Source organism: Peromyscus leucopus, chromosome 7, assembly GCF_004664715.2.
Source record: "Peromyscus leucopus breed LL Stock chromosome 7, UCI_PerLeu_2.1, whole genome shotgun sequence".
NCBI lineage: Eukaryota > Metazoa > Chordata > Mammalia > Rodentia > Cricetidae > Peromyscus > Peromyscus leucopus.
This window is the reverse complement of record NC_051069.1, coordinates 98,825,985-98,838,157: the sequence shown is the minus strand read 5'-3', so window position 1 is coordinate 98,838,157 and position 12,173 is coordinate 98,825,985. Positions and strand designations below refer to the sequence as shown.

Genomic DNA, 12,173 nt, shown 5'->3' with positions numbered 1-12,173 from the left:
AAATTACAGCTATAAAAATGATATTAAAAGGCTGGCAAGATGGCTCATCAGGTAAAAGCATTTGCTAGTAAGCTATCAACTGAGTCGAATCCCATGTACCCATGGTAAAAGACTCAACTCCTGCAAGATTGCCTCCAACCTCTACAAGCATATGGGTACATACATATATACATGAAAGCACACACATATGCATGCACACACGTGACAACATAAATGTTACTTTAAAAAAGTAAATATAATTATAGTAACGTCTTTTGACTCATCAAAATTTCCTTGGATAGTATCATTGAATTATGGTTATTACACACTACATTAAACACTTGGAGCCGGGCGGTGGTGGCGCACGCCTTTAATCCCAGCACTCGGGAGGCAGAGCCAGGCGGTTCTCTGTGAGTTCGAGGCCAGCCTGGTCTACAGAGGGAGATCCAGGACAGGCACCAAAATGACACAGAGAAACCCTGTCTCAAAAAAAAAAAAACCACAAAAAAACCAAAAAAAAAAAAAAAAAAAAAAAAAAAAAAAAACACTTGGAGAAGGTAGGTAAGGGATGGTATATGGACATACACTCTACTATTTTGCAATGTTATTATTTTTGTGTTTTTATAAATCTAAATTTATTCCAAAATGAAAATAAAGTAGAACAGGAAAAAAAATTAAAAGAGTACCTCTAATACAGAAATTAAAATTAATGGTCAAAATAGCAATATTGAATAAATATTTCGAATTTTAGATAAATTTACATCAACTTACTTTTTGGGTTTCACAGTTTGGCTCACAGCTATGATTCATGAAACGAGAGCAATTCCCTTTTTGAGTGGCATCTATTATCTGGGGGAAAGAAGAGTTTTTAAATGAGATCTTAAAATATCCATGCATTTTGAAAAAGAAAGCATTAAGGCAATTTTAAGGTAAAAAACACATACATCCCTTTGCTTACCCTATCTTAGAGAACTTTCTATAACAAAGTAAAAAAAATGGCTAATTACTTTTTTTGGAAGATTTGCTAAATACAGATAGTTTAAAGGCAAAATTATCTCTTGGGGCAGTCAGTGTTTGTCTAGAATATAGAAATCCTGGGTTCAACCATCAATACTTCATAAAACCAGGCATAGTAGCACATGCCTGTAATCCTAGAAATTGAGAGGCAGAGGCAGGAGGATCAGAAGTTCAAGGTCATCCTGAAGTACTTACCAAGTCACAGTGTCTCATGCCTTTAATCCCAGCACTTGGGAGGTAGGACAGGAGGATCACTAAACATCCAAGCCAGCCTACTGAGTTCTAGGTAAGCAAAGCTACAAAGTGAGATCCTGCCTCAAAAACAAAACAGAAAATAATGTCTTGTCTCTCTTACCTACTTTTAGCCATTTCTTATATTTTGCGGCATTTCAATCTCATATGTGAAATAACTCCTTTTAAAACAAGTGCTGTGCCATAGTTTAGTAGCTCTACAACTTGAGTATATGTTCAAATGCCCTGGAGTGAAAATCTGAGAGGCCATACTGAGGGTGATAATAAGTGGGTTTAGAGGTAGGTCCCTAGATTTAGCATTTCTACCTTGACTATAGAGGCAGCTATAAGGATCTAAGCCACACATTGAAGAGACTTACAATAATACAAAAGACTTCATTAACACGTCATTTCTCACAAAAAATGTTGAGAAACTATTTTTTTAAGAGTTATTATTTGTATCAACAAGTAACGTGCTCATGAATATAACTTTTAAATATGACAGACATTTCTAAATATCTCAGCATTAAAATGTAACACACATAAAAACATTCTGGGGAATCATCTATGATTTTTAAAGTTGTCATATGAAGCATGTATGCTTGTATTTACATATAAACATCATCTTCTCCCATTCTTTAATAAACAAATAGAAACTATATATTGTTCTGATCCTTTCTGTTTTGTTTTGAGGCAGACTTTTACATAGCACAAGCTGGCCTCAAATTCCCTATATAGATGAAGATGGTTTTGAATTCCTGATCTTTCTGCCCCCATTTCACCAGTGCTGAAATTATAGGTCCTGGTCACCACGGCTGGCAATTTAATTTAGTTCATTTCTTCTGGCATCAATTTTTGTTACTTTAATGACAAATCAGTATACCACACACACACCCATCCCCAATGCAACAGTGTTCATATCTGTTCCAAAATTAACACATCCATGCTGCTCACCTCATCATTTTTCAGGGCCATGAAATAGTAGTGGATGTTTTTGTTCCGTGCATATTCTTTCACCCGGGCTTTAAACTCTTTATGATCAAGTACCTCTCCACAGTATTCAAGGACAAAGGTGTTCCTACAAAACAATGAAAGAATAGCACTTACAGCCTAGGAACTCTACTGGAAATTAACAAATCCAAACAAAACTAATAATATTGAAAAATATTATCATGTACTCAATGCCCAGGCTGGCCTTGAACCTGAGATTCCCCCTGCCTCAGTCACTTGAGTAGCAAGAGAACAGACAGACATCACCTACTGCTTTCCTAAAATACTTCTTTCCTTTAAAAGACCACTGAGTCTAAGAAACTTTTATACATACTTCCAAGAGGCATACTCTTTCTCTATCTGCATATTAAAACAAATGTTTGTGCTGAGAAGAAGCTCACTAGTAAAGTACATACTTGGCATTTGCAAGGCCCCGAGTTAACCCTTCAACACCACACACACACACACACACACAAACACACACACGCACACACGCACACACGCACAAGCAGTTTAAGTATGGCTTACAAACACTGAGTCAGTCAGTCACAGCTAGGAAAGCACTGAACAAACTAGGACATTGAAAATGGTTAGGAAACATTACATACAGCTACAGCCCCTCTGTTGCCCTTACTTTCAGAGTTCTTTAATGATAATGAAGGTCAAATCTGTCTCTGGCTTCTTGGCTGGTCTCACTACCCAGAACATGTATCAGGAATTTGCATAAAGCAGCTGTACAAAATGGCAATGAAGGCCAGGCGTGGTGGCACACACCTTTAATCCCAGTACTGTGAGCTTAAGGCCAGCCTGGTCTATAGACTGAGTTCCAGGACAGGCTCCAAAGCTACATAGAGAAACCTTGTCTTGAAAAAAATAAACAAACAAAAAAAGGCAATGAAGGAGCTTTATATGCAAAGAGATATTCCTAAGAATAACTCATGATAACTCTATTTCTTCACACCAGAAAACAAAAGGAGAGGAAGGGGAGAGGAAGAAACTACATAAAAGGTGTAAAGCAGCATCCAGGCTTCAGACCTGGATTTGGCCTAAAGACCAAATGGAAGTTGCCTAACTCTGCTATGAACAAAGATAATGAAGTTTCACAAGTCCAATGAGGTCATGTGAAGTAATAACAACTTACATAATGTATACTCTACAACCAACTGGAAATCATAACACGTCTACATTATAATATGTTCGCATGCTTTTCGGACAGATAGCATAGTACAGCCCATTTAGAAAATGTTTAGAATAAAGACTGAGAAAACTATATAAGAGTGAGGGACAAACTTTACTCTTACAGAAGTGAATTGTCCAGGGGCCTGTATAAATATACCAAAAGTTTAAATAAATGATAACTACTATGGATATCTAACACCTAAGGGATAGTAAAGATTAACACTGATGAATGAGCTCAAAATTCGCAAATTACAAATCTTGGACCAAGGAATGAAAGAATAATTAATTCTCTAATGAGTCAACTAGAGACCTGACATCTTTTATACATATAGAAAGATGTTATTTATTTTATGTGACTAGTGCTTTGTGTGCATATATGTCTGTGTACCATGTGCATGCCTGGTGCTGAAGTCAGAAAAGGGCATCAGATCCCCTGAAACCAGAGTTACAGATGGTTCTGAACTGTTGCCAAGTGGGTGCTAGACCCCAAACCCTGGGACTCTGAAAGAACAAGTACTTTTAACCACTGAACCATCTCTCCAGCCAGATAGATGTCTGACTTTTTTTTTTTTTTAATGTAATCCTGGCTGGAAAAACAAAAAACAAAACATAAATTAAAAAAAGGAGGGGCTGGAAAAATGGCTCAGAGGTTAAGAGCACTGGCTGCTCTTCCAGAGGTCCTGAGTTTGGTTCCCAGCAACCACATGGTGGCTCACAACCATCTGTAATGAGATCTGGCGCCCTCTTCTGGCGGGCAGGAGTACATGCAGATAAAACACTATACATAATAAATGAATCTTAAAAAAATAAAAAATAGAAAAAAAATAAAAAAGGGAGGAAAAGCAACAATTGTATACAAATAAAACTCAGCTGGGTGAAGTGGCATGTGTATTTAATCCCAGCAACTGGGAGGTAGAGGCAGCGGATCCCTGTGAGTTCAAGGCCAGCCTGGGCTACACTATGAGACCCTGTCTCAATAAACAACAAAACTCAAGAAGGCACAGAAAAATATAGCCAATAAAGTTTTGTAATAGCCCATGACAAACATGTTTAGATTTCAGTAATAACAACCTAATTACTAAACCTAAAAAGTAAAATTATTATCTTTGTAATCAATATTTAAGGAGCTAGAGACATGGCTCAGCAATTAAGAACACTGGCCTTTCTTCCAGAGGACCAATGTTCATATCCCAGCAACCAAAATGGCAGCTCACAACCATCTGTAATTCCAATTCCATGGATCCAGTGCACTCTCCTGACTTCTTCTGGCACTAGGCACACAATTGGTACACAGACGTACATTGAAGCAAAACATTCATACATATAAAGTAAAAATAATCAAGCCTGGGCTGGGAGGTGGTGGCAAACGCCTTTAATCCCAGCACTCAGGAGGCAGAGGCAGGTTGATCTCTGTGAGTTCAAGGCCAGCCTGAGGTACAGAGTGAGATCCAGGACAGGCTCTAAAGCTACACAGAGAAACCCTGTCTCGAAAAAACAAAACAAAACAAAAAACCAAAAACACAAAAATGGGACTTTTTTTCCTTTTTTTTTTTTGATTTGAGACAGTTCTCTGTGTAGCTCATCAGCCTGCCCTGGAACTCACTCTGTAGACCAGGCTGGCCTTAAACTCAAGAGATCTGTCTGGCTCTCGCTGCCTCCTGAGTGCCAGGATTAACGGCGTGTGCCACAACCACCTGGCCAAAATAGGACTTTTATTTATTTTCTAGAAATCAATTTAACAAACTAGTTACCAAGTAGTCATTCTACATAATAACCATTACTAAACACCACTGAAATAAATCATTTTCCTATAAAATGGCTAATCAAATTCAGTAACACAAAAATGAAGTGAGGTGAAACAAAACTTACGAAGGAAGATCCTTGGCAGCTCTTAGACCCCAGCCTTTCTTTTCTGTCAGTATAACTTCCACATCTGCATGCTGTTTTCGTTGAAACCGTCTATTCGAACAATAATCTCCATTTGGACATCGAGAGGAGCTGAAATGAGAAATGGATAAAAGATAATTCTTTAAATACCATAAAGAATTTTAACATCTTTGCAAGATATCCCATTATTACTGCATAGTTTATTTGTGGCTAACCAATGACCCTTACTCAATATTATCACTTCCATCACAAAAGCAATCCTTAGAATTCAGTGTCTATATTGCTCCTGAGGGAACATACCCACAATATAGTCTAGCCATTTGATATTCCAAAGAAAAACTTGTCTGCCACTTTCTGATGTCTAGAATACAATTCCCATCAGTAATAATCTTTGAATTCACTGAGTTACTAGATTTGCTAATGAAAGCTGCACCAATGGACCTTATTAAACTTTTATGTTATCATGTATATGTTGTCTGAGCACAGTTATTAATATTCTTTAAATTATATTTATTTATTTATCTTGCATGCATGTGGAAATTAGAGTACAACTCTAGAAGTCAGTTCTCTCCTTCCATTATGTAGAAGCCAGGGGAATCAACACTCAGGTCATGAGGCTTCATAATAAGGACTTTTACCCACTGAGCCATCTGGCCAGCCCAGTTACTAATTTTACACCAACGGACTCTTCATATTAATCTTATTTTGCTAAAGTTTAACTTATTTCGTTTAAATGCACTTCCTCTTACTTCCATTCAAATCATCAATTTGGTCTTTTGAATGCAACTATATACATGTACACACACAAACACAAAATTAAAAATAGAAATAAGGGCTGGAGACACGGCTCAGTGGTTAAGAGTACTGGCTACTCTTCCAGAGGACTCGAGTTCAATTCCCAGCACCAACATGGCAGCTCACAACTGTCTGTAACTCCAATTCTGGGAGATCTGACACCCGCACACAGACATACATGCAAGCAAAACACAAATATTCATTAAAAAATATTTTTTAATATTTTAAAAAATAGAAATAAAGGTGTGTTTTCTTATTTTTCTAAAATACATTTTTTTTATTTTTGTGAAACTATAACAAGAACAAAAATAAAAGCTAAACTTTGCTGCAAAAAAATTTTTTTTCATTAACATTAAAAATAAAGAGCCCTGGAATGAAATGGTAGCTCATTCCTATAATCCCAGCATTGAGGAACCATAGGGAGGCAATTTCCTAGAGTTTGAAGCTAACCTGGACTACACAGTAAGTTTATGGCCAGACTGGGCTACAAAGCCATAACTGTCTCATCAAAATAGGAAAAAAAAAAAAAAAGGAGGTACCTATTTACTATGTAACACTGGCTGGCCTCAAATCTAACAGAGATTTGCCTGCCTCTTCCTCTAAGTGCTGGGATAAAAAGTGTGCACTGCCTAGACTAATTTTTCAATGTTAAAATAATCAGGCTGGAGAGATGGACCAGCTTTTCTTTTGGAGAATTTGGGTTCAAATTTCAGCACATATATGGCAGCTAACAACCATCTGTAACTCCAGTTCCAGGGCATCTTCTTTTGGCTTCCATAGGCACCCAGGCATGTACTTAGATATAAATGCAGGCAAAAACATCCATGCACATAAAAAAATAAGAAAAAAGAATTTTCAATTAATCAGATTAGTTTTAAAAAGCTTTCAAGCCAGGCAATTGTAGATGTAACCAACCGTCTACCATATGTTGCTAACATAGCTATGAACCTGTGGGGTCGAGATTTGTTGCAACAGGCAATGAAGGAGCACATCTTTAATCCCAGCACTTGGAAGGCAGAGGCAGGCAGATCTCTGTAAATTCAAGGCCAGCCTGGTCTACGGAGCAAGTTCCAGGACAACCAGGTCTATATAGAGAAACCCTTGTCTCGAAAAACCAAGGGGGCGGGAGGGGGGGGCTGGAGAGATGGCTCTGTAGTTAAGAGCACTGATTGCTCTTCTAGACGACCTGGGTTCAATTCCCAGTACCCAACTCACAGCTCACAGCTCACTGTAACTTCAGTTCCAGGTTACCTGACACCCATGGCAAAGCACCAATGCACATAAAATTAAAAAAAAGAAAAAGAAAAAGAAAAGAAACCAAACTATTAAACATTTTTAGCCAGGCATGGTGGTACACGACTTCAATCCTAAGAGGCAGAGGCAGGTAAATCTCATGAGTTCTAAGCCTGGGTAGTCTACATAGCAAGTTTCAGACCAGACAAGGATATATATACTCTGTCTCAAACAACAATTAAAAAAAAGAAAAAGGAAACATTTTGAATGCAGAAATATTTAACATTTTATAAATTATAATAATTAAGTATGTACCAGCAGGAAATTAATTACTATGGTCAACTATGACAGAAAACCTAATGTAGCTAAGGGAAAAAATTAGGTAGGCTTGGCTGGGCAATGGTGGCACACACCTTTAATCCCAACACTCAGGAGGCAGAGCCAGGTGAACTCTGTGTTCTAGGCTAGCCTGGTCTACAGAGCAAGATCCAGGACAGTCAGAGCTACATAGAAAAACTCTATTTTGAAAAGAAAAATATAAAAACAAAAACACGCCCTCCCCAAAAGAATTAGATAGGCTTGTATGTGAAATTCTGATTAGGTCTGATTATTTAAAAGTATACATAATATGTTTGTTTTTACACACACACACACACACACACACACACACACACACACACACTACATATGCCTATGTTGTACACATTAATATTTCTGGGAAAACTACAAAGAGAGATTTCGGAAAAGGTATTTCACCTTTTGCATTTTCAAATTTTAGTGTTTTAGTTTATAATCAAAGTTTAAAATTTAGTCCTCCGGGCATAAGCATTACAAAAGTAAAAGGAGGACTGAATTAATAGTAGTAGTAGAGGCTGACCATGGTGACATACACGCCTTAACCCCAACATTCCGGAGGCAGAGGCTGCCATCTCTGTGTGTTTGAGGCCAGCCTGGTCTCTATAGGGAGTTCCAGGGGAGCCAGAGCTACATAATAGATCTTATTTCAAAAAGGAAAAAAAAAAGACAGAAAAAGAAAAAAGGAAGGGGCTGGAGAGATGGCTCAGAGGTAAAGAGCACTGGCTGCTCTTCCAGAGGAAGTCTTCAGTTCAACTCCCAGCAACCACATGGTGGCTCACAACCATCTGTAATGAGATCTGGTGCCCTTTTCTGGCCTACAGGCAGAACACTGTATACATAATAAACAAATCTTAAAAAATAAAGGAATAGTAATACACTATTAATATTAGCAACAGAACTGTTTTGTATAGAACTTATGTCCCAGATGCTATAATCTAATGAGCAATGCAGGAGGAATATGTCTTATTATCTGTTTTCTATTAAACACTGGAGATTTTATTCCCTCACATGTAGGGAAAAGTTTAAAATTATAACCTTAGTTATTTTTCATATTAAGAGACACATAGTGAAGAGCTGAGGAAGAGCAGAGCATTTTACTTACCATTCAATCATGAGGAGACGATTAAGGCAATCTTCTCCACACGCTATTTCACCTTGAGCTCTTTCATCTTTAGAAAGAGGTGTACACTCACACTGCATTCGCTTAATGTCCCGATGGGATTTATTCTTCTTTCTATTGGGTAAATTTTCATAAAACTTAGTTACATTAAGTCTCTTGAAGATAATATATTCAATCAAATAAGTACTAAATCTATCTCAGTTTCAAGTTTATTTCTATGAGTCTACCACTCAAAAGGAAGGCCACACTAAGCTGGAAATAGACTTGAGTTAAAGACTAGCCTGGACTGTAAGAGCAAGACTCTATCCCCCTATACCCCACCCCCTCATCTCCATCCCACTTACCGCCCACCCCACCCCCCCAAAAAAAGAGGCCTGTAATCCAAGCTATTCAGGAGCCTGAGGGAAGGACACAAATTCAAATCCTGGCTAAACCATGAGTACAAATCCAGCCAGAACGATTTAAAACCCTGTATGGAGCCCAGGAGGTGGGGAGTTCCAGAAACAAAGTCTGGGGAATACAGTTAGCTCAATTAGCAAAGTACTAGCTAATGTCATACAAATAGGCCCTAGGTTCAATCCCACAGCACCACAGGAAAGAGGGGAAGAAAGGAACATGTGACAATGAGGGGAGAAATGAGTTTAAGTCTTGTCATTTTGAAACTCAACCCTTACTTTCTAGTTCAGGTCAGCTAAATCAATTCAAGTCACTTACCAAGATTAGAAAAATAGAAAATTTGTGATTTTCGGGCCGGGTGGTGGCGGCACACGCCTTTAATCCCAGCACTCAGGAGGCAGAGCCAGGCGGATCGAGGCCAGCCTGGGCTACCAAGTGAGTCCTAGGAAGGCGCAAAGCTACACAGAGAAACCCTGTCTCGAAAAACCAAAAAACAAAAAAAAAAAGAAAGAAAGAAAATTTGTGATTTTCAAATAATGAGGTGACTGGTTGGCTCAAGTTTGAGAATTAGACCAGGGTAGCATATGGCTATAATCAATAGCACTCTAAGGCAAGAAATCTTGGGTTCAAGGCCAGTCTGGGCTACATAGCAAGATCGTATTTCAAAAAAAAAAAAAAAAAAAAAGAGAAAGAACTCATGGGAACAAACAGTTTCAGCTACAGGCTCAGGGAAGTAAGAGCAACTGGTAAATAAAAGTTTGTATGGGGCTGGAGGGATGACTCTGCAGTTTAAGAGCACTTGCTCTCTTGAAGAGGACCCAGGCTCAATTCCCAGCACCAACGTGGTAGTTTACAGCTGCCCATAACTCCAGTTCCAGTGCCCTCTGCTGGTCTCTAAAAGCACCAGGCATGCAGGCCATGTGCATTTATACACATAAAATAAAATCTAATTTTTATTTTTTATTTATTTATTTATTTTATTTTTTTGTTTTTGTTTTTTTTGAGACAGGGTTTCTCTGTGTTGTTTTGGTGCCCGTCCTGAATCTCACTCTATAGATCAGGCTGGTCCCGAACTCACAGAAATCTGCCTGGCTCTGCCTCCCGAGTGCTCGGATTAAAGGTGTGTACCACCACCACCACCACCACCACCACCACCACCACCGCCCAGTTTTTGTTTTTTTGTTTTTTGTAGATATAAAATTCTGTCTCAAAAAAGCCAGGCAGTGGTGGCACACACCTTTAATCCCACTCTGAGAGGCAGAGGCAGGTGGATCTCGAAGTTAAGGCCAGCCTAGTCTACAAAGCCTGTTCCAGAATAGCCAGGACCGTTGCACAGAGAAATCCTATCTCAAAAAAACAAAAGCAAAATAAAATTTTAATCAAGAGCTTTGATTCAACCAGATCTGGGTATAGTGACACGTCCCTATAATCCCAGCACTGGGGAGCATGAGGTAAAAATACAAGTTTTATACCAGCCTTAGCTACTTAGCAAGCTCTAGGCCAGCCTGGGTTAAATAAGTGGGATCCTGTTTCACAAGAGAAAGAGTGTATATTTAACTGAACCATATCTTTTATGAGATCCCTTAGTGGTATACAACACACTTGTACATATCTGTTTAAAAAGTGAAGAGAGTCAGGCGTTGGTGGCGCACGCCTTTAATCCCAGCACTTGGGAGGCAGAGGCAGGAGAATCATTGTGAGTTCAAGTCCAGCCTGGTCTCCAAAGTGAGTTCCAGGAAAGGCACAAAGCTACACAGAGAAACTCTATCTGGAAAAAAAAAAAAGTGAACAGGTTTGTTTTTTTTTTTTTTTAAATGAAGTAAGACTATAAAACAACCAGAGCCAGGCATGTCAGTTAATGCTTGTAGCACTAGCTGAAGAAGAGGCAAAGCAGAAGGATAGACAGATCCAAAGAGATCTCGGTCAGCCCAGGTAATATAATAAGATATAACCTCAAAAATAAATTCAGAAAACTAAAAAAGAATAATCAGGTAAAGATTTCACAAGCAAAATTTTCTCAAAGTAAAGTATTTTGGTGGAGGAATTAAGCTATCCAAGCTCTATTAAGTTCCTAAAAACTCATGCCAAAATAAGAGTGGTGGTGACATGTACTTGTAGTCCCAGCACTTGGGAAGTGGAAGCAGAAAAACCAGATTCAAGGCCAGTCTGGGCTGCACAAGACTTTGTCAAACAAACAAACAAACAAACAAGACAAGTAAGTCTTTTAACCTTATGCATACAATAAAAAAAAATTAACAAGAATTTCAGTGTTTAAAAGGATGACAGCTAGACTGAATCTTAACTCGGGAGCTCTACACAAAAGGAAAGGGTATACATTAAAAAACACATTCAGTGGTGAAAAGAGAGCTCAGCAGTTTTAGAGTGCTGGTTATTCTTCCAGGGAATCAGGAAGGAGTTTGATTCCCAGCAGCCACCTCAGGCACAATAGCCTCTGGGGCTCCAGGGCATCCAATGGCCCCTCTGGCCCCAACTCATATACACAAGCCCACATAAACACATAATTTAAAATATCATAATAAAAATTTGTAAAGACAACTGGCAGAACTGCTGTACTCTAATTATGACTTTATACTACTTAAAAGTGCTTCGTGTGCCCGTTTAAAAGAAAAAAAGCATCTAACACTCACACGTCCTTTTTAAAAACTATTTTATGATTTACTTTTATGTGTGTGAGTGTTGTGCCGACATGTATGTCTGTGCACTACTTGTTTGCAGTGTCTGAGGAGACCAGAAGAGGACATGGGATTCCCTGGGGCTGGAGTAACAGACAGCTATGAGTGACCAGGTGGATGCTGAGAACTGAACCTGGCTGGGTCCTCTAAAAAGAAGTGTTCTTCCACTGATCCACTCGCCTGCTTCCTGAAGTTTTCCTTTCATTTTTCTGTCACAATTTCACATGAAAAAGAAATTAAGAAAAAGTAGGCTAGCTTAAATTATACCTTTAAAACCACGTAAAAGAGGAATGAAT

The 12,173-nt window shown here is 38.5% G+C and overlaps 1 protein-coding gene across 4 annotated transcripts in view; it reads right to left on the bottom strand.

Annotated features, from left to right (window-relative positions):
* Positions 1 to 12,173, bottom strand: part of Setd2 (SET domain containing 2, histone lysine methyltransferase) — a 106,635-nt gene that overhangs the window by 72,994 nt on the left and 21,468 nt on the right. For all 4 annotated transcript variants that reach the window (XR_005092045.1, XM_028886868.2, XM_028886867.2 and 1 more), the window contains 4 exons: positions 8,771 to 8,902; positions 5,266 to 5,394; positions 2,182 to 2,305; positions 751 to 828 (listed from right to left, as the gene is read on the bottom strand). Coding sequence is in view for 3 of the 4 variants with exons in the window: in XM_028886868.2 (XP_028742701.1) it covers positions 751 to 828; positions 2,182 to 2,305; positions 5,266 to 5,394; positions 8,771 to 8,902 (463 nt within the window). In the remaining variant the exon portion in view is untranslated. The remainder of the gene's footprint in view (positions 1 to 750; positions 829 to 2,181; positions 2,306 to 5,265; positions 5,395 to 8,770; positions 8,903 to 12,173) is intronic.